Source organism: Xiphias gladius, chromosome 8, assembly GCF_016859285.1.
Source record: "Xiphias gladius isolate SHS-SW01 ecotype Sanya breed wild chromosome 8, ASM1685928v1, whole genome shotgun sequence".
Classification (NCBI taxonomy): Eukaryota; Metazoa; Chordata; class Actinopteri; order Istiophoriformes; family Xiphiidae; genus Xiphias; species Xiphias gladius.
This window is the reverse complement of record NC_053407.1, coordinates 17,520,408-17,534,825: the sequence shown is the minus strand read 5'-3', so window position 1 is coordinate 17,534,825 and position 14,418 is coordinate 17,520,408. Positions and strand designations below refer to the sequence as shown.

The window sequence follows — 14,418 nt, the reverse complement described above, 5'->3', positions numbered from 1 at the left end:
CTGTTTTTGTGCATTTTCTCCCATACCTTGAGTTAGCAGGCTGTGCAGTGTGAGCTGAGTACAGCGCAGCTACACAGTGGGTTTTCATTTCAAGCTATCCACAGGAATGGGATTAGGAGGAGAGAGAGACACATTTTCTGTCATCTGTTCCCGTTCTCCTCAGATCATTGCAGCTCAGGAGGAGATGCTGAGGAAGGAGCGAGAGCTGGAGGAAGCCCGGAAGAAGCTGGCGCAGATCCGACAGCAGCAGTACAAGTTCTTGCCCAGTGAGTTGAGGGAGGATGAGGGCTGATTGGCTGAGCGGGAAGGATGTGTCCTGCACTGATGAGACCCTCTTGTCATGGGGTGATGTTGCCGATGTACTCGTGGCTGCTTTACTATCATATAACCGAGGAATACACAGCACTTGAAAAAGGCCTGTTTGGTGAGAAAAACAAGTGCCTGTGCTCTTTAGTGTATTTGTGTGTGTGTGTGTGTGTGTGTGTGTGTGTATGTGTGTTCATCAAGTGCGTATGTATTTGTCAGTGAATGACAACGACATTCAATAAGGAGAAAGTTGTTACAGTTGTCGTTATAAGCAAGTTGAGACTGTACGATAAAGTTGTATGATAAATGAGTCGTTGCTTTGTGAGTGTTACTGCATCATGAGCATTACAGACTGTTACAATCATGAACTGAAGATTTTATGAATGCAGAAATCCTCTATAACCATTGAATGTTCTATAATTGTCGAAGGTTCAGAGCAAATAGAAATTGACTGATATCTCTGCAACTGGCAGTATAAACCTAAGGGTCCATAGCTTGTATTCTATGTGTAAAAACCGGAAATGGTTAATAAAAAGGCAGGGGGGGGCTAATTTCACCACTGGCTTGCATGCACCATAATGTCTATACATATCAATGAAGCTACTAACCAATAGAGTAGTATAGAGTAGAAAGGCACTTGTATTTTACTAATAAAAATGTGAAATTTGGGTTTGCTGTTAATCTAGCAAATCCTTTGAAATCAAGGATTCTGATTAAACTATGTTGTTCAGCTTGACACCAAACAACAAGGGGTTCTGATTGGAGTAAATGACAAATAAATAAATAAAAAAAACAACAGACCACTGGCCAACAATAGCTGTAAACATATTTTTTTCCCTCTAATTTTTCTAAGGAGCAAGTTCTTTAAGAGCAGACAGTTGTAATCTATGTGAATCACAGAACCTGGAATATATGTGACCAAATATGTCATGCTCCCTGTACATCACGCTACTTCACGTAACCCCGCCAGTTCTTCCCTCACATACACAGAGCTGTGTAAGGAATATATGTTTACATTGTTTGTTATATTTGTTCTCTCCTGTCTTAATGTTTTAATTCCTCTCCCATTAACACTGGCCAGATTTAGTTTGGGTGCCCGCCCACACTTGCACTCAGTTCTTTTCCACTAGTCACTGCCCTGTCACGGTAAAGGCATTTTCACTTTAGACAGACTGTCTATAGAAATACATTACACTGAATATTCTAGCAAGATAATGGCGAGAGTCTGCGCTGTTATTGGTCGGAAGATTGGATGAGTGCAATGATATTTGGCTTTGGGCTCTTGAATGAAACAAGCATACGTTATGCACTGAAGTTGCTCATAAACCTACACACTGAAGAAGGCAATTTATAGCTTCCATTATATTAAATGTGGGACATTCTCCTAACAAACTAGAGGGAAATAGCTTCAAGCCCTGATTGAGGAAACTGGTTCAATGAATTTTTTTTTCTTTAGTATATTAATGTATAATATATCGGAAATTTTAAGCAGTTCATCTCCTCAGTCTGTCCAGTGTCTGGTCTGCATTGTGTACTAGTGCCTTACTTGATTCTGCCCTGTGAGCAGCTGAAGATCAGGCAGGGTGAGAGCCTGAGCCTTTTCCTCTCTGGATCGGAACATTATGCCAGTCTTATGCCCATAGGGGTCTTAATAAAATGTCACCTAGTTCTATGCCATACAATACAATGCCTTGGCTGGTGACCTACCTGCCTACAATGTTATAATGCTGATATGAGAGGGCATCTGCGGATGCGTTAGGCTTTAGAGACCATATCGGAAGACTAACACTAGACTGCATTCCATGAGCCTGTGGCAAATTGGCTTTGAAGTCGAGAAATTATTGAAATTCATTATGCCTAGTCCCTCTTAAATGTTGTCTACTCACTATATAAATAGTTTTTATTAGTAAATGTAAGAATTACCCTGAAATATATTGTCCTACTGATTTGTCCGAGTATTAACGGAAAAAGAAAAAGTTACTAGCTCTGTTCTGAATCGGTGTTGTGCTTTCTTTAACAGACTGCATTAGTTTTATGATTTGATGCTGTATGTATTATATTTATCTGGTCACAAAAGTATTTTTTGTATTCACTAAAAATAAAGAGTTTCCAACAACCAGTACCATTAAGATCATTTTGTCCTGTTTCATGTCAATGCATGTAGTTGACAAGAGATGTCTCATAGAAGAAAAAGTCATGCTGCATTCTTTCCAGCAGATGTCAGTATTATCCTTTATAGTTCAGTCAGAGGGGTCAGTGGATGTTTGGAGAAATATGTCCTACTGGAGGGATTGGCAAAGTTAGCCAGACCAAATATGGACATAGTGGATGTGCTTTTTTTTTTTTTTCCTTCGTAGTTCACAGATCAGACCTTGAAGAATGCAGTGATTCCCATTTAGATGTGTTGGTCAAGAATGAGATTTCACATTGATATATTTTTTTTTTTACTCTGGGTTACACATTCACACAGCTAAAACCTTAGCTGGGGATATAAGTAGCCTCGTGTGGACACTTTGTTGGTGTACTGGCAATAAAGCAGACTTTGAACTTGGTCTTTTTTACTCAGGTGATACAGTACTTATTTCATGCTGAAGCTGAGCCTCTTTCTGTGTCAGCAGCATACGGGGGCCGAGTGCTTAAACGATGGTTAGAGGTGGCCAGCACAATACAATGAGTCGTCCTAATGAACACCATATTTGGTTGTTTGAATGTTTTGGTCTCATGCAAGGCCAGGCCACACAGTGGAGAGGGGAAACTGAAGCCATGTGTTAACTGGGAGTGCCCATCTACTACTCACCCTCTCTCTGTCTCCCTCTCTTTTTTCTCCCTTCAGTCCTAAGGATCAGGAGGATGTCTGGTTGATTCTGGCATTTGTGCAGAGCTGTCAAAACCTCTGCAGATTAATGATGTAAAGCAGAGATTTGATCCGGTCGAGTTCTTCCACTTATTGTCCTGAACTTCATGATTTCAGACTAATTAGTAAACCACTTTGTTATAGCTATAATCAAGTTTCCACAAAGGTCATGCATTTATAGCTTTTTGCTGCAAAAGTTCCATTTGGCAGAAGAAGCACCATGGTCAGCATGATCCTGCAATGAAAAATAAAAAAATATTTTAGGGTTTCTCATGCACTCGATCACCCCTCTGTTAACTTCTTCAACCTATATCTATTTCTCAAGCTGTCTCTTTGTTTTTTTATTGTTTTGCATTTGAGAGATGTCCTGTAACATGCCAGTTTCCTGCACGTGGACGCAGGTATAGACTCACCTTTTCGGCACTAGGTTTAATGCCTGATCTGTTACACTGTGGCGTATGTCATTGACCTCTTCATCCCCACAGAGTCACGTGGAGTATATTTCAAACCTCCAGAACTTTGTCAAGATCCCAACTTTTCCAAAGATGCCAGAAATGTTGATCTAAATAACAGGACACCTGAAATCATGCACAGGACGTCTAGAATTTTCTGTTTGAAATAATAGTGCAGACATTAAAAATGGGACCATTCTTTGAATATTTCACCTAAGTTGTTCAATACAGTGATTCACTGGAGCCTGATAATGATTTTTGTGGGGCTTCCAAAAGTCCTATGAGACATACAGTAATCCTTAGCATCAACAGTGTACATCCCTAGCATTCTAAATGTCTTATATTTGCTGTGTTGGAAGGTGTGCTTTTCAGTGACAGCGGCTTGTGCCATGCCTAATCCCCAAAGCCTGGCAGTCATTTGGTTCATGCTTTGTTCCATGCTCAAGTTCTCAAAATTGAAGCCATGTTAACCCATAGCTAAACCAAATGACACTGGGTCTGGCTCTACGCTTTCATGATTTCAGCGCCAATCTAAAGTCTATTTAAGCCACGTAAGAGCAACAATAAATGCTCTTAGCTGATAAAGATTTCTTAAATCCACATGTTTGTGTATTTTCCAGTTTGGATAATAGGCAAGTTACCGTATGCTCAGACGCGATACTGTGCCGGAATGGAGTCATGGCTGGTGCTAAGAACAGCCTCGGTTGAAACTGAGAGTTGCCACACTGGTAAGCTATGTAGCCAGTTATAGCATGTTAATAATACTCCTTGAAATCTCAATGTTTATCACTTTGTCAATTTGCCCTTTAGGAAATTCCTTTTGCTGTTATATTACTAGACTAAACGGGGGGGGAATCTTTATACATTAAGAATAACACGCATAAATCACATTATTGAAGAAATCTGTATATGACTTGAGTGACAGTTCGGCCAATGTATTTTTTGTTTGGAACCCTGTTCTGGTGTAAAATTATAAAACAGGTCGAGAGGGCATAATGGTCTTTTACAACAAAGAGAGAGGGAGAGAGTTTCTGCCCTTAGCCGGTTTTCTCCAGTTCTAGAGAAAAAGGATGAAAGAGGAAGTGAGGTTTGGAAAAAATGCACACTAGGAAAGGCTTTTGGGTTTTGGGTTGGGTATTTGTCCAAAGCATGCTTCTTAGATTTTTTTGTTCACAGACGACATTTCAATCTGACAGCATCTTTCTCAAGTCGTTGTCAGATTAAAACATCTGTGAACAGAAAGTTCTTCTGTGGTTGTAAAGTATTGGGCAATGTGAGGGATGTTCTCCTCCTCTGTCCTTTGTGGCCGCTTTGCAAGCACACCTGTTGTCCAAGATTTTTATGATTTTCATGTTTTCAGAAGTAGGTTTTTGTGTTTATAATCCTATTGAGGTTGTGATATAAAGAATTCAGTACACTGAAGGCGAAGGAAGGGGTTTAGCGGTGGTTCAGCAGCCATGTCAGGCAAAGAATTGGTTGCTCAAGCTGACAAAACAGTGGAAACCAGCATTGTTCATGGGTTGAATGCCTGTAGTTAATGTTTGGCTTCAGTCCATTTTGTCAGGAAGTTTCACATAGTTCAGAACCAAAGATGGTATGGTAGAGAGAACTAAGAAGGTATTTAACAAACTGTTTAGAAAATTACCAAAACTTCCCAGAAATTTCCACCCAGCTCGCGTTTTCTTCCTGTTTATGTTACTTATCCTGAATTGTAGCTGTAGCAACAGAGTTGAACGGAAAAGTTCAACTCTGTCCCATATCTGAGGATGGTGGCTTTTATTACTGAACCACAATAGCTGTTTCAGTGGTAAAAGCCATTATCCTCAGTCCATGTTTACCCAATTTTCCTTCAACAAGACCCTCAGGCACTTCATGACCCAGGGATGTTGCTACATGTAGTGTATGGACTCCATGTAAACACACTCGCACTGTCTTGGGAATTAAATTCTCTGAAAAGGCTGAGCAAAAGAAACACTGCAGAACAGAGCAGTGACTTACAGTATGGTTTTACCAAAGTGAGTGAGGTCATGGTGTTGCAAGGATGCCTGTTTTTTACTCATACTCACATACCACCCCTCTGCATGTTCTGAGAAGCAGTGCTCCCTAACATAAACCTGGGAGACAGCGGCTGATGGATCTAAGAGAGCCTTTTACTCAGGTCTGGAACACTTGACTATTTTAGGTCATCAGCCGGGTTCTCCCAACATGTTGGCTCCATGACCTATCCATTGCACCGCCTCAGTTTTAATGAGAATAGTAAACAGAGTCTGTAGTACTTTCATAACTTGGAACTGGTCGTTGTGTGCGCTTTGATTTCACAGTTAAAACCCAGGAGGATATAGTAGTATTACTCAAAATAATGTAGTGGTTGCATCAGACCAACTGGGGATGCTCTCAGATGAAATTAAACCAGTGCTTTTTCTGAAAAAAGGATAAACAAAGTCGGTTCACGTTCCCAAGACTTTACCTGTCCAGCCAAATATCCTAAAAGTTGTATTTTGAGTGTCAAATTGCAGGAAGTGTCCCATATTCTGGCCCTTATGGAATGCTACCCCAGACAGAATTCACCCATTTCTATGACAAAACTGGTGGGTGGTGCTTTTATGAGAAGTATGCAAGTTAGTTGCAGTAATCCTTCGGAGCGTCCATCCTTTGCTGAGCAACAGTGTTTGCTGCCTATTTGTCCCATGACGGCACAACAGCTCCTTTGGCCATCACGTATGGAAGGCACAGTATTTCTCAGTCAGCAATGACAGCAAGGCTATATTGGGACTGAGCTGAGACTTAAAACTTGAGTGCTAATTTTAGACAACACATGTAACATCAGGCATAGCTATTAAATTATATCGTCTGACTCCATGACTATCTTCTAAAGTCAGGCTTTTCTTGGTGATTAACGGTGATAGTTCTTGGTTCTGCTCATGCCTGAAACAGTGTCTAGAGTGAGCTGTGGAACAGGGGAACGGTCTGTCTCAGACTGCGCTGCCGACTGGAACTGATCTGCACTGTCTCCTGAGATTTAAGAAGCCGAGAGTGAAATCTAACTCTCGTCCGTCCAAACCTTTCTGTCTTAATAAGGAAACTTTTCTCAACACTTGTTAGATGACAGGCTACATTTCTGCGGAGAAAAAAAGTCCTTGGCTCCTTTTCTTCTCTCAATCCTGCGGCCTACCCACCCCGTATTAAAGCTGAATAAACAGTCACTACACTCACTGCTCAGCAAATTTTTCTCAACACTGATGCCAGTTTTCATGAAAGGATTTGGTGTGGAGAGAACCAAAATGATTAATCAGTGTGACTTTATTCATATCACTATGTCTTACATGGGTGGTTTTCCTGTTTTCCCGTCTCCCACTCTATTGACTCAGCCAGACACTCAGCTGATGACCTTTGATGGATTCAGGAAGTCTCTCCCAATGGTGGAAAGTAACTAAGTGTTTTTTCTGAAGTACTGTGCTAAAGCACAATTTTGAGACACTTGTACTTTACTTGAGCATTTACATGTTATGCCTCTTTATGCTCCACTAAATTTCAGAGGGAAATATTGAACTTTTTAATCCACTTAATTCATTAGACAGCTTTAGTTACTGGTTACTTTTCATATTAAGATTTTACAAGGAAAACAAGTGGTTCCCGACCCTTTTAGCTTGCAACCCTTGACAAAAGAGCAGTGTGTCTAGGTGGGGCTCCTTGTCCTGTTTCAGTGTCATTAAATTCTTAGCACCAAAGAGTAATTTCCCCCCCTTAAACGTCTCAGATGGTTGTTTTTAAAAGCAAAGACTGGAGAAAATTCCAAAGAATGAATACAAATTTGTGTAGCAAACCTTTTTTTTCCTTCCATCTCATTAGTTATGTCACAACCCCCCAGATTAATCTTGTGACCCTTGGGAAGTGGCCTAGCCCCCAGGATGGAGACCACTGGACTAAAAGTACCCGACGGTATATAAAGTTAAATGCTGAGAAGGCACTGATGTATTCTAGCAATAATTCTGTTCTGTTCTAATAATATTAAGTTCTTTGACACTTTTTAAAAATTTTGCTTATAATACTTCTGTTCTTTTACTTAATTAGGAGTTTAAATGCAGGACTTTTACGTGTAGGCTTAATGGAGAATTTTTTCACTAATGTGTTAGTACTTTTGCTTAACTAAAGGATCTGAGTGCTTCCTTCTCCACTGGTCTTTGCCATCTTTTGATGGGAATGATGCTGCCTTCAGGCAGCCTTGGAGCATAATTACCCTCTTATCGTACTGTATATTGTTATCTCAGACATCCAAGGCCTCAGATCAAGAACCAGACCACACCAGATGGATGTCTATTTATTCTCATGTCTGTGCCCACAGACAGTTGTTTTGTCACTGACTTTGCACAACTGTTTTATCTAGCTCCCTAGCTGAGCCTTACTGGAAAATGGTCACGGCATCTGATCAAACGTGGGGCTGCAGGCAGGCTTTGGTATAAGAATGCAGGTGCCGCAGAGCTGTGGGTTCCTGCGGCATTCCTCACTGTAGAGAGACCACTGTGACCCAGTCACAGTGAACACAGCTTGCAAGCTTTCAAACAGCCACTCAAAACCACACTGGAATGTCTCATCACCATAGATTCTCACACATGGTCCACATAATGGCTTTTCTTCTGCCAAAGCTACGGTCATTTAGCGTTTTGGGAAGTCATACATGTAAACTTGACACAAAGCTTCACTCTCTTTTTCAAATTTAGACAAGAGGAAGTTTTTTTTTGTTTACTACAAATGGCCAGTGAAAGTGTTTTGACGAGGATTACTCTGCCTTAGGAAGAGTATAGTTGGATTTTGTTGTCGAGAGAAACTCTTAAGAAAAGTTTGTAGTCACAAAAATATACAAAGGCAAACTACTGTACTACCATAGAAGTCCAGCATCCTCCTCAACTTGCCATTGTTTAATTTCTCAGTGCCAGAAGGCTCTGACAGTCAGGACTGTAACAGGGAGAACAGGGGCTGAGCTGGAAGTGCATACCAAGAAGTTTTATAGCCCTGTGGAATGGAAAGAAATATCGAGTACGTCTTTGGACCTCACAAAAAGCCCCCGCAACTTAGCTCTCTCCTCTGTCTTCTCTACCTCGCTTACACGAGAGAGAGCCCATATATGGACACATATATGAAAGATTCCCCCTCCGTGTGCAAACACGGAAACTTCTAGCCCTGTGACATGAGGGGCAAAAGATTGAAGGCAAATATTTAAAGAGAGCTATCAACAAGATGCTGAGCAGCTGCGAACTGAGATACACGACCAGCAAGACCAAGAAACAATAATTAGGCAGTGAAAGGTTGAAGATATCAGGTAAATAGCAAAGGACAGTGAGTGCTGAAGTAAATGTTTTAGAAAGATCTTTCAACAGCTTCTGATCCCCAAAGGAAGAATTTCTGAGTAAGACGCAACTGTGATGCCGTGGAAGGAATCTCTTCATCTGGGAATGAGAGAAGTTCAAGCTGCCTATAAACAATCATTTACTCCCCGCTTCCCTCTTGTCCATTTCTGTGTCCTAATGAATATAATGCAAGTGCAAAAAATGTTTAAAGACAGATTTGTATTGCAGAATATCAGGCAGACTGACTTTTTTTGTTCCAGTTTTCAGGCTATGACATGTCTGAACTTTTTGAGAATTTAATTTTACAGTTGGATTCTAGCATGGCATCCCACATGAGCTTGAAATGAATCGTGACAGTTCCACCCGAATGCCCCCCCCCCCCCAGTCAAAGCTGACTGAGCAGCATCAGATATGGCTGACATTCTTGCCTCTCTGTGTGTCCCCATCTGTAGAGGGGGGAACACAAACAAACAGTCTGGGAGGAGCCCTGTCGAGGCCGCAAATATTCTCCATTATGACTTCTACCCACATTTGTGTTTGCAGTACTGGAAGCCTGCACGTTTGGTATTTTTACTCAACAGCTCTGCTTGTTTTCTCTCAATAAGTCATAGCTGCTTGCATAGTGTCACTCAGGATTCTCTGCAAACCTTCCATCTCTTAAGCTTTGGAAATTACATCTAAATCTCGGATTTGACCAATGTACTATATCTGTACGAGAACAAAGTAAGAACTTATACCCAATTATAACTGCATATCCAAGTGCACATTTCTCACAGTTTTTCCTTCGCCGAGCCTCAGCAGAACCTTTAAAACACACCAGTCATGGGCATTTCTATAAAGCCATGTAAGACTAAAAGTTTGTGCGCCATTCCAGGCCGGTAAGAGATTTATTACAGGTCTTCACAGTTTGGGAGATGACAGATCGTTTCATTTAACAGCAGCTACTTGTACTGTAGAAAAAACGTGGCACATGAGGAATGCTGCCCATCTTCAGTGAAGCACCTGTAGCTGAAATATTTGACCTTCATATCCCAGGAATATGAATCCTCCAATTATTAAGCATGAGAGTGGTGAAAATCTTAAAATCTGAGCACCTTATACCGTAGTCTCAGTTTCCATTAACTAAATATAAAGTTTAAATGGAATTAAAACCAACTGCGGAACACATCTGTGTGATTTACACCCTTACTGACAGATTTATCACCACCCTGAACTCCGTGAGTCCAAGTGTCACAGCCTTATTGCAGCTATCCATCAAGTAAAATACTGTTGCTGTCCTGTGCCCTAGTTTTGGTTAGATGTCCACCTGTGTTCACTAAGTTACCACTTTGAGTCTTACGACTACCGGTATATCTCAGTGGAACATTACTGTGAATAAACCCAGCGGCAGTAGGACATTGACAAGGCTTAGGTTACAGCGTGGGCTGCGCCCTCCCAGTACCCCCTCTCCGTTTTTGCCCTGCTAAATAATTACGCCTCTTGGAGGAGCTATCTAATCCAAAGGGTACTGTCCCTAAGAGCCAAGGAGTTCTCTCTATATATATCTGGGCAATGTCTGCAGAAATCTTCAGATGGTATTTGACTAGGAGCCTGCCAGCACCATGCTTCTCAGGGTTTAACTCAGTGGCTTTGCACTCAACATGAAGGGCAAGCTACCCTCAATATTCCCTCACTAGTCTGTGTCCAGTGAAATCAGTAGTACATCATTGGAAAATAACCATACATGCTGTTTTTCAGAGGATTAAGCACCAACCAGCTACAACAATTAAAACTAGTTACCGGTTTTAACGTTGTGGCTGGTAGGCGTATCTTCACACCAAATGACAGAATTTTGCTGAAGAGCAAGCAGTTTGAGATATTTTCCCGGAAGAAATTGACATTTTTTGGATCAGACAGGCATTCTGACTGAGCCTCAACAGAGGTAGACACATAGTTTCTCTAATACAGTACGATTTTAGCCATGAGAGAGCCTTAAATGTCTCTCCCAGGAGTCCTCTTATACAAACATGATTTCAGGCACAACAGCCAAGTCAAGCTCAGCTCCTCCCTGAGCAGCGATTGAGGAGAACCGGACATTCCATGTACATAGTGGGTTGTCACTGAAGGCCTGAGAGATTAACTAATGCAGTGTTGCTGTAATGGATTTAGTATTGAAGCACTTGGAAAGTCTTCTCTGTGTCATTGAATTGGACAAGAGGCCACAACGTTCCAGAGGTGAAGGTCTGAGAGTTATGGGACTCTTTTGTCTCAGTTTTCAATGTCCTGAATATCCATGTAAAATCAGGTTATTTGACCCCTTAGGTGCCCATTTTTTGCCCCTTCTACATCTATATTTACTCATCGTATCACTATAAATATTTTTGTGGCCTCAGAGTTGTCTCGTGTTTTAATGTGGTTCTGTAAATGGTAACTCTTAAAACTCGTTTATAACCACGGCCGACATAAAAATCTCACATGGTAGGAAGGTGAAGATAATGATAGTTTAGTGAATGTGAATATGAATATGTTTTCTGCTCACCGCTGCACCTGTTTCACTCAGCTGTCGCCTCATGTAGACCACCGAATCAGCACACAGAGACAATCCGGATTCGAGCATGCCAGAGTATCTCAGATCTGTCAAGAACATGGACGACAGTTATCTGATGGCACGTCAGTTTTTATTCTCTATGGTGTGAGGAATTAATTCCTCATTCAATAAAGTCAGACTACATCCTCACAGCTGTTTGCTGTCCAGAAGGATGAATATTGAGAAGCTTCTTGGCTGAAGGCAAAGATCTGGGAGGGAGGGAAGTATAGCAAGAATAAAAACACAAACATTACTTTGTTCAATAATTCCTGTTGCTCTTGCAAGTAAATAAACTAATTTTTTCATGTTTCAGTACCAGTTACAATGCTGCAAAATGTAAATGGTAGAACATAGGTTTAAATGTTTTTCAGATGCTTTCATTAGCTGTTCTGGTTGGAGACGTCCGGGTCCTTGGGAAGCAGATTTTTTACCAAAGAGCACAAAATTATATGTCTGGAATTTTTTTTTGTTAAACTGCTATAAATATTGAAAGAGTTTTTCATTGCTTTTCTCAAATCACATATAATCTAGTAAAATGAAAGAAGCGTAGCTCTGTCTTAACGTGTGAGTGCTTTTAATTTTCCAAGGGAATGTAAGTTGGAACGCAGTAGCTTTTCAGAAATGTTTGGACAGGAGGAGAGTTTTGTGATCACTTTAATCAAAACAAGTGTATTGGGCCCCGGGCTATTTTTACTGTGCCAGTGTGTTAAAGGAAAACAGCATAAAGGATCTTATTTTCATTCCAAGAATGCCACAGCAAATCTGGTGTGCCATCACGAACCTCCCCTGAGTCCATTAAGTGAAAATGCTGTTGAAAAGAATTAAGATCAAATTGCAAATCAAGAATACAACCAGTACTTTACTGTCAATGGTGAGGACATTAAAAAGCATTTCTGAAAATATAAAATATGGCTCCGAATATAAACAGCATAAAATACTGTATGCGTATAATATTAAATCTAAAAACATTTACAACTCCATGTATAATACAGTATGTTTTATATGTAAAAATATATACAGTGACATGATGAACATTCATATATCCACACTATAAACATTAAATAAATCAATTCAGTAAAGCAATCACTTGGAAGGCTCAGAGACACTGAGCACTGTATGTAGCAGAAGCTTCCAAGCTTTATATATTTATTGGGGTTAAATTATTTTTTTACCCATATGCATATGGAGGAAAAGAAAAAAAAAAGTTGTCCCGAGATGTGATCCTATAATCCACATGTATGACCTTAGACTGGCTCTTATTCAGAGCGAGAGAAAAGCAAGCAGAAATCCGGCTGGACCTGTGGTCAGTATTTTTCAGTGCCAATCACAATTATACAGATGCCAGTCTGTTAGAGCATGGGCTGGGCCTAGATTAGCAAAATATTTTTCTATTACTGTACCTATCAGTCAAAGTCTAAGACGAGGCTGGTGCCTGAATTACCAGGACAATAAATTGAATTATCGGAAAGCAATACGATGAGAAAATCGTAAAGGCCTTTTCAGATCTGATCATTCTCTGTTGTTGTTATATTTTACTTATTATTGAGTAAAGTCTGAAGAATGAGCGCCCAATTTGATTCTGCGAGCATGAGTAGGTCTACACCAGGCGTAGCAACAATAATCTATAAAACAGACCAAAGCCTGAGCAAGACGAGGATTATTTTAGGGGACATATCTAATAGCATTAGACCTTGGACTCTTGCCGTAGACTCTTGGAACTATATTACAGACCGAGGCAGGTGCATGAAAGAGAAGGCAATCCTAAAAATATCCTTGAGAATCTTTGTGAAGACCAGAAGACACTTGGTGTGTCCTCAGTCACCACGCTTGTGTGTTTTAGCTATTCATTAGCTCAGTGCATTTATATAATGTTAAAATTTTAAGGGGATTATTGAGTCAAACTATTGATTATATAATTCATGCATTGTAATAACAGTGTATCATAGTATCGTATAGAATATAATGTGTCACATTCTTACCCCTTCAGATTTATCAAGGCTGCTAATGATTGAACTGGACGTACACTGAAATATTCTTCATTTAGTAGTTTTTAAAGCAGTTAGCATTTCTAAAATACCAACTCAATCAGCGGCTCAGCTCCAGCAACTGAGGTATAAAACTCATCCTGCCAGGCTGGAGCTGGATGCCGCGGTGCCACATTCAAATGGCACATCAACAGTTTACAGTGAGGATATCTGATACATTATCAGGTAAACACTTCCCTGTCTTGAGCCCCCCAGACCGTGAACAATGCCTCTAGGGCTCGCGGGGCTTACCGAAAGCATCCCTTCTCAGACAGCCAACTTGCCTAGAGATACTACAACTTATCCCAGAGGAACTTACACTCCCTCACCCACCCAAACACACTCAGGCCCAGAGACACCAGCGGCTGCAGGCTGATCAAACGCCTGGTCAAACTGTTACTGCAGCCGCATGTGGTCACAGAGCAAAAAGGAGAACTCGCACTGCGAAATCAGAAAACACCGTTTACATGAAAAGAAAACATGTCCCAGTTTTTCAGTAGCACTGGAAGTTGAACAAGCTGAAAGGCACTCATTGAAGAGACAGCTACCACATGCTGCTTTTAAATGAGTTGTCACAGTGGTGGAACAAACTGTACACGAGAGTCGTGCAGAGATTTATGGCAGATGATGTGCTCATTCAGTAAGAAATGGCCTGCAACTGCATCTTCTCTGCGCATTAAATGGCTTCTGTTTCGCTGCCATCAGGAAGGCTTTCCGCAGGAGCTGCCTTCCTGTCCATCACACCCCATATAAAGGCGTATCAAAAGTCAAATGTTTGGGAGCAACGAATCGCAGAGCAGATCCTTAAAAAACGCCCGGGCACCCACACACGCCTCCTCCAAAAAAGTATTGGATGACCAAAGGAATCCAG

General features: G+C 40.9%; 1 protein-coding gene across 6 annotated transcripts in view; it reads left to right on the top strand.

The window, feature by feature from the left end:
* Positions 1 to 2,425, top strand: part of tln2b (talin 2b) — an 80,986-nt gene extending 78,561 nt beyond the window's left edge. For all 6 annotated transcript variants that reach the window (XM_040132545.1, XM_040132544.1, XM_040132543.1 and 3 more), the window contains one exon: positions 164 to 2,425. In XM_040132545.1, the coding sequence (XP_039988479.1) occupies positions 164 to 292 (129 nt within the window). In that variant the 3' untranslated portion in view covers positions 293 to 2,425. The remainder of the gene's footprint in view (positions 1 to 163) is intronic.
* The last annotated feature ends 11,993 nt before the right edge of the window (positions 2,426 to 14,418 follow it).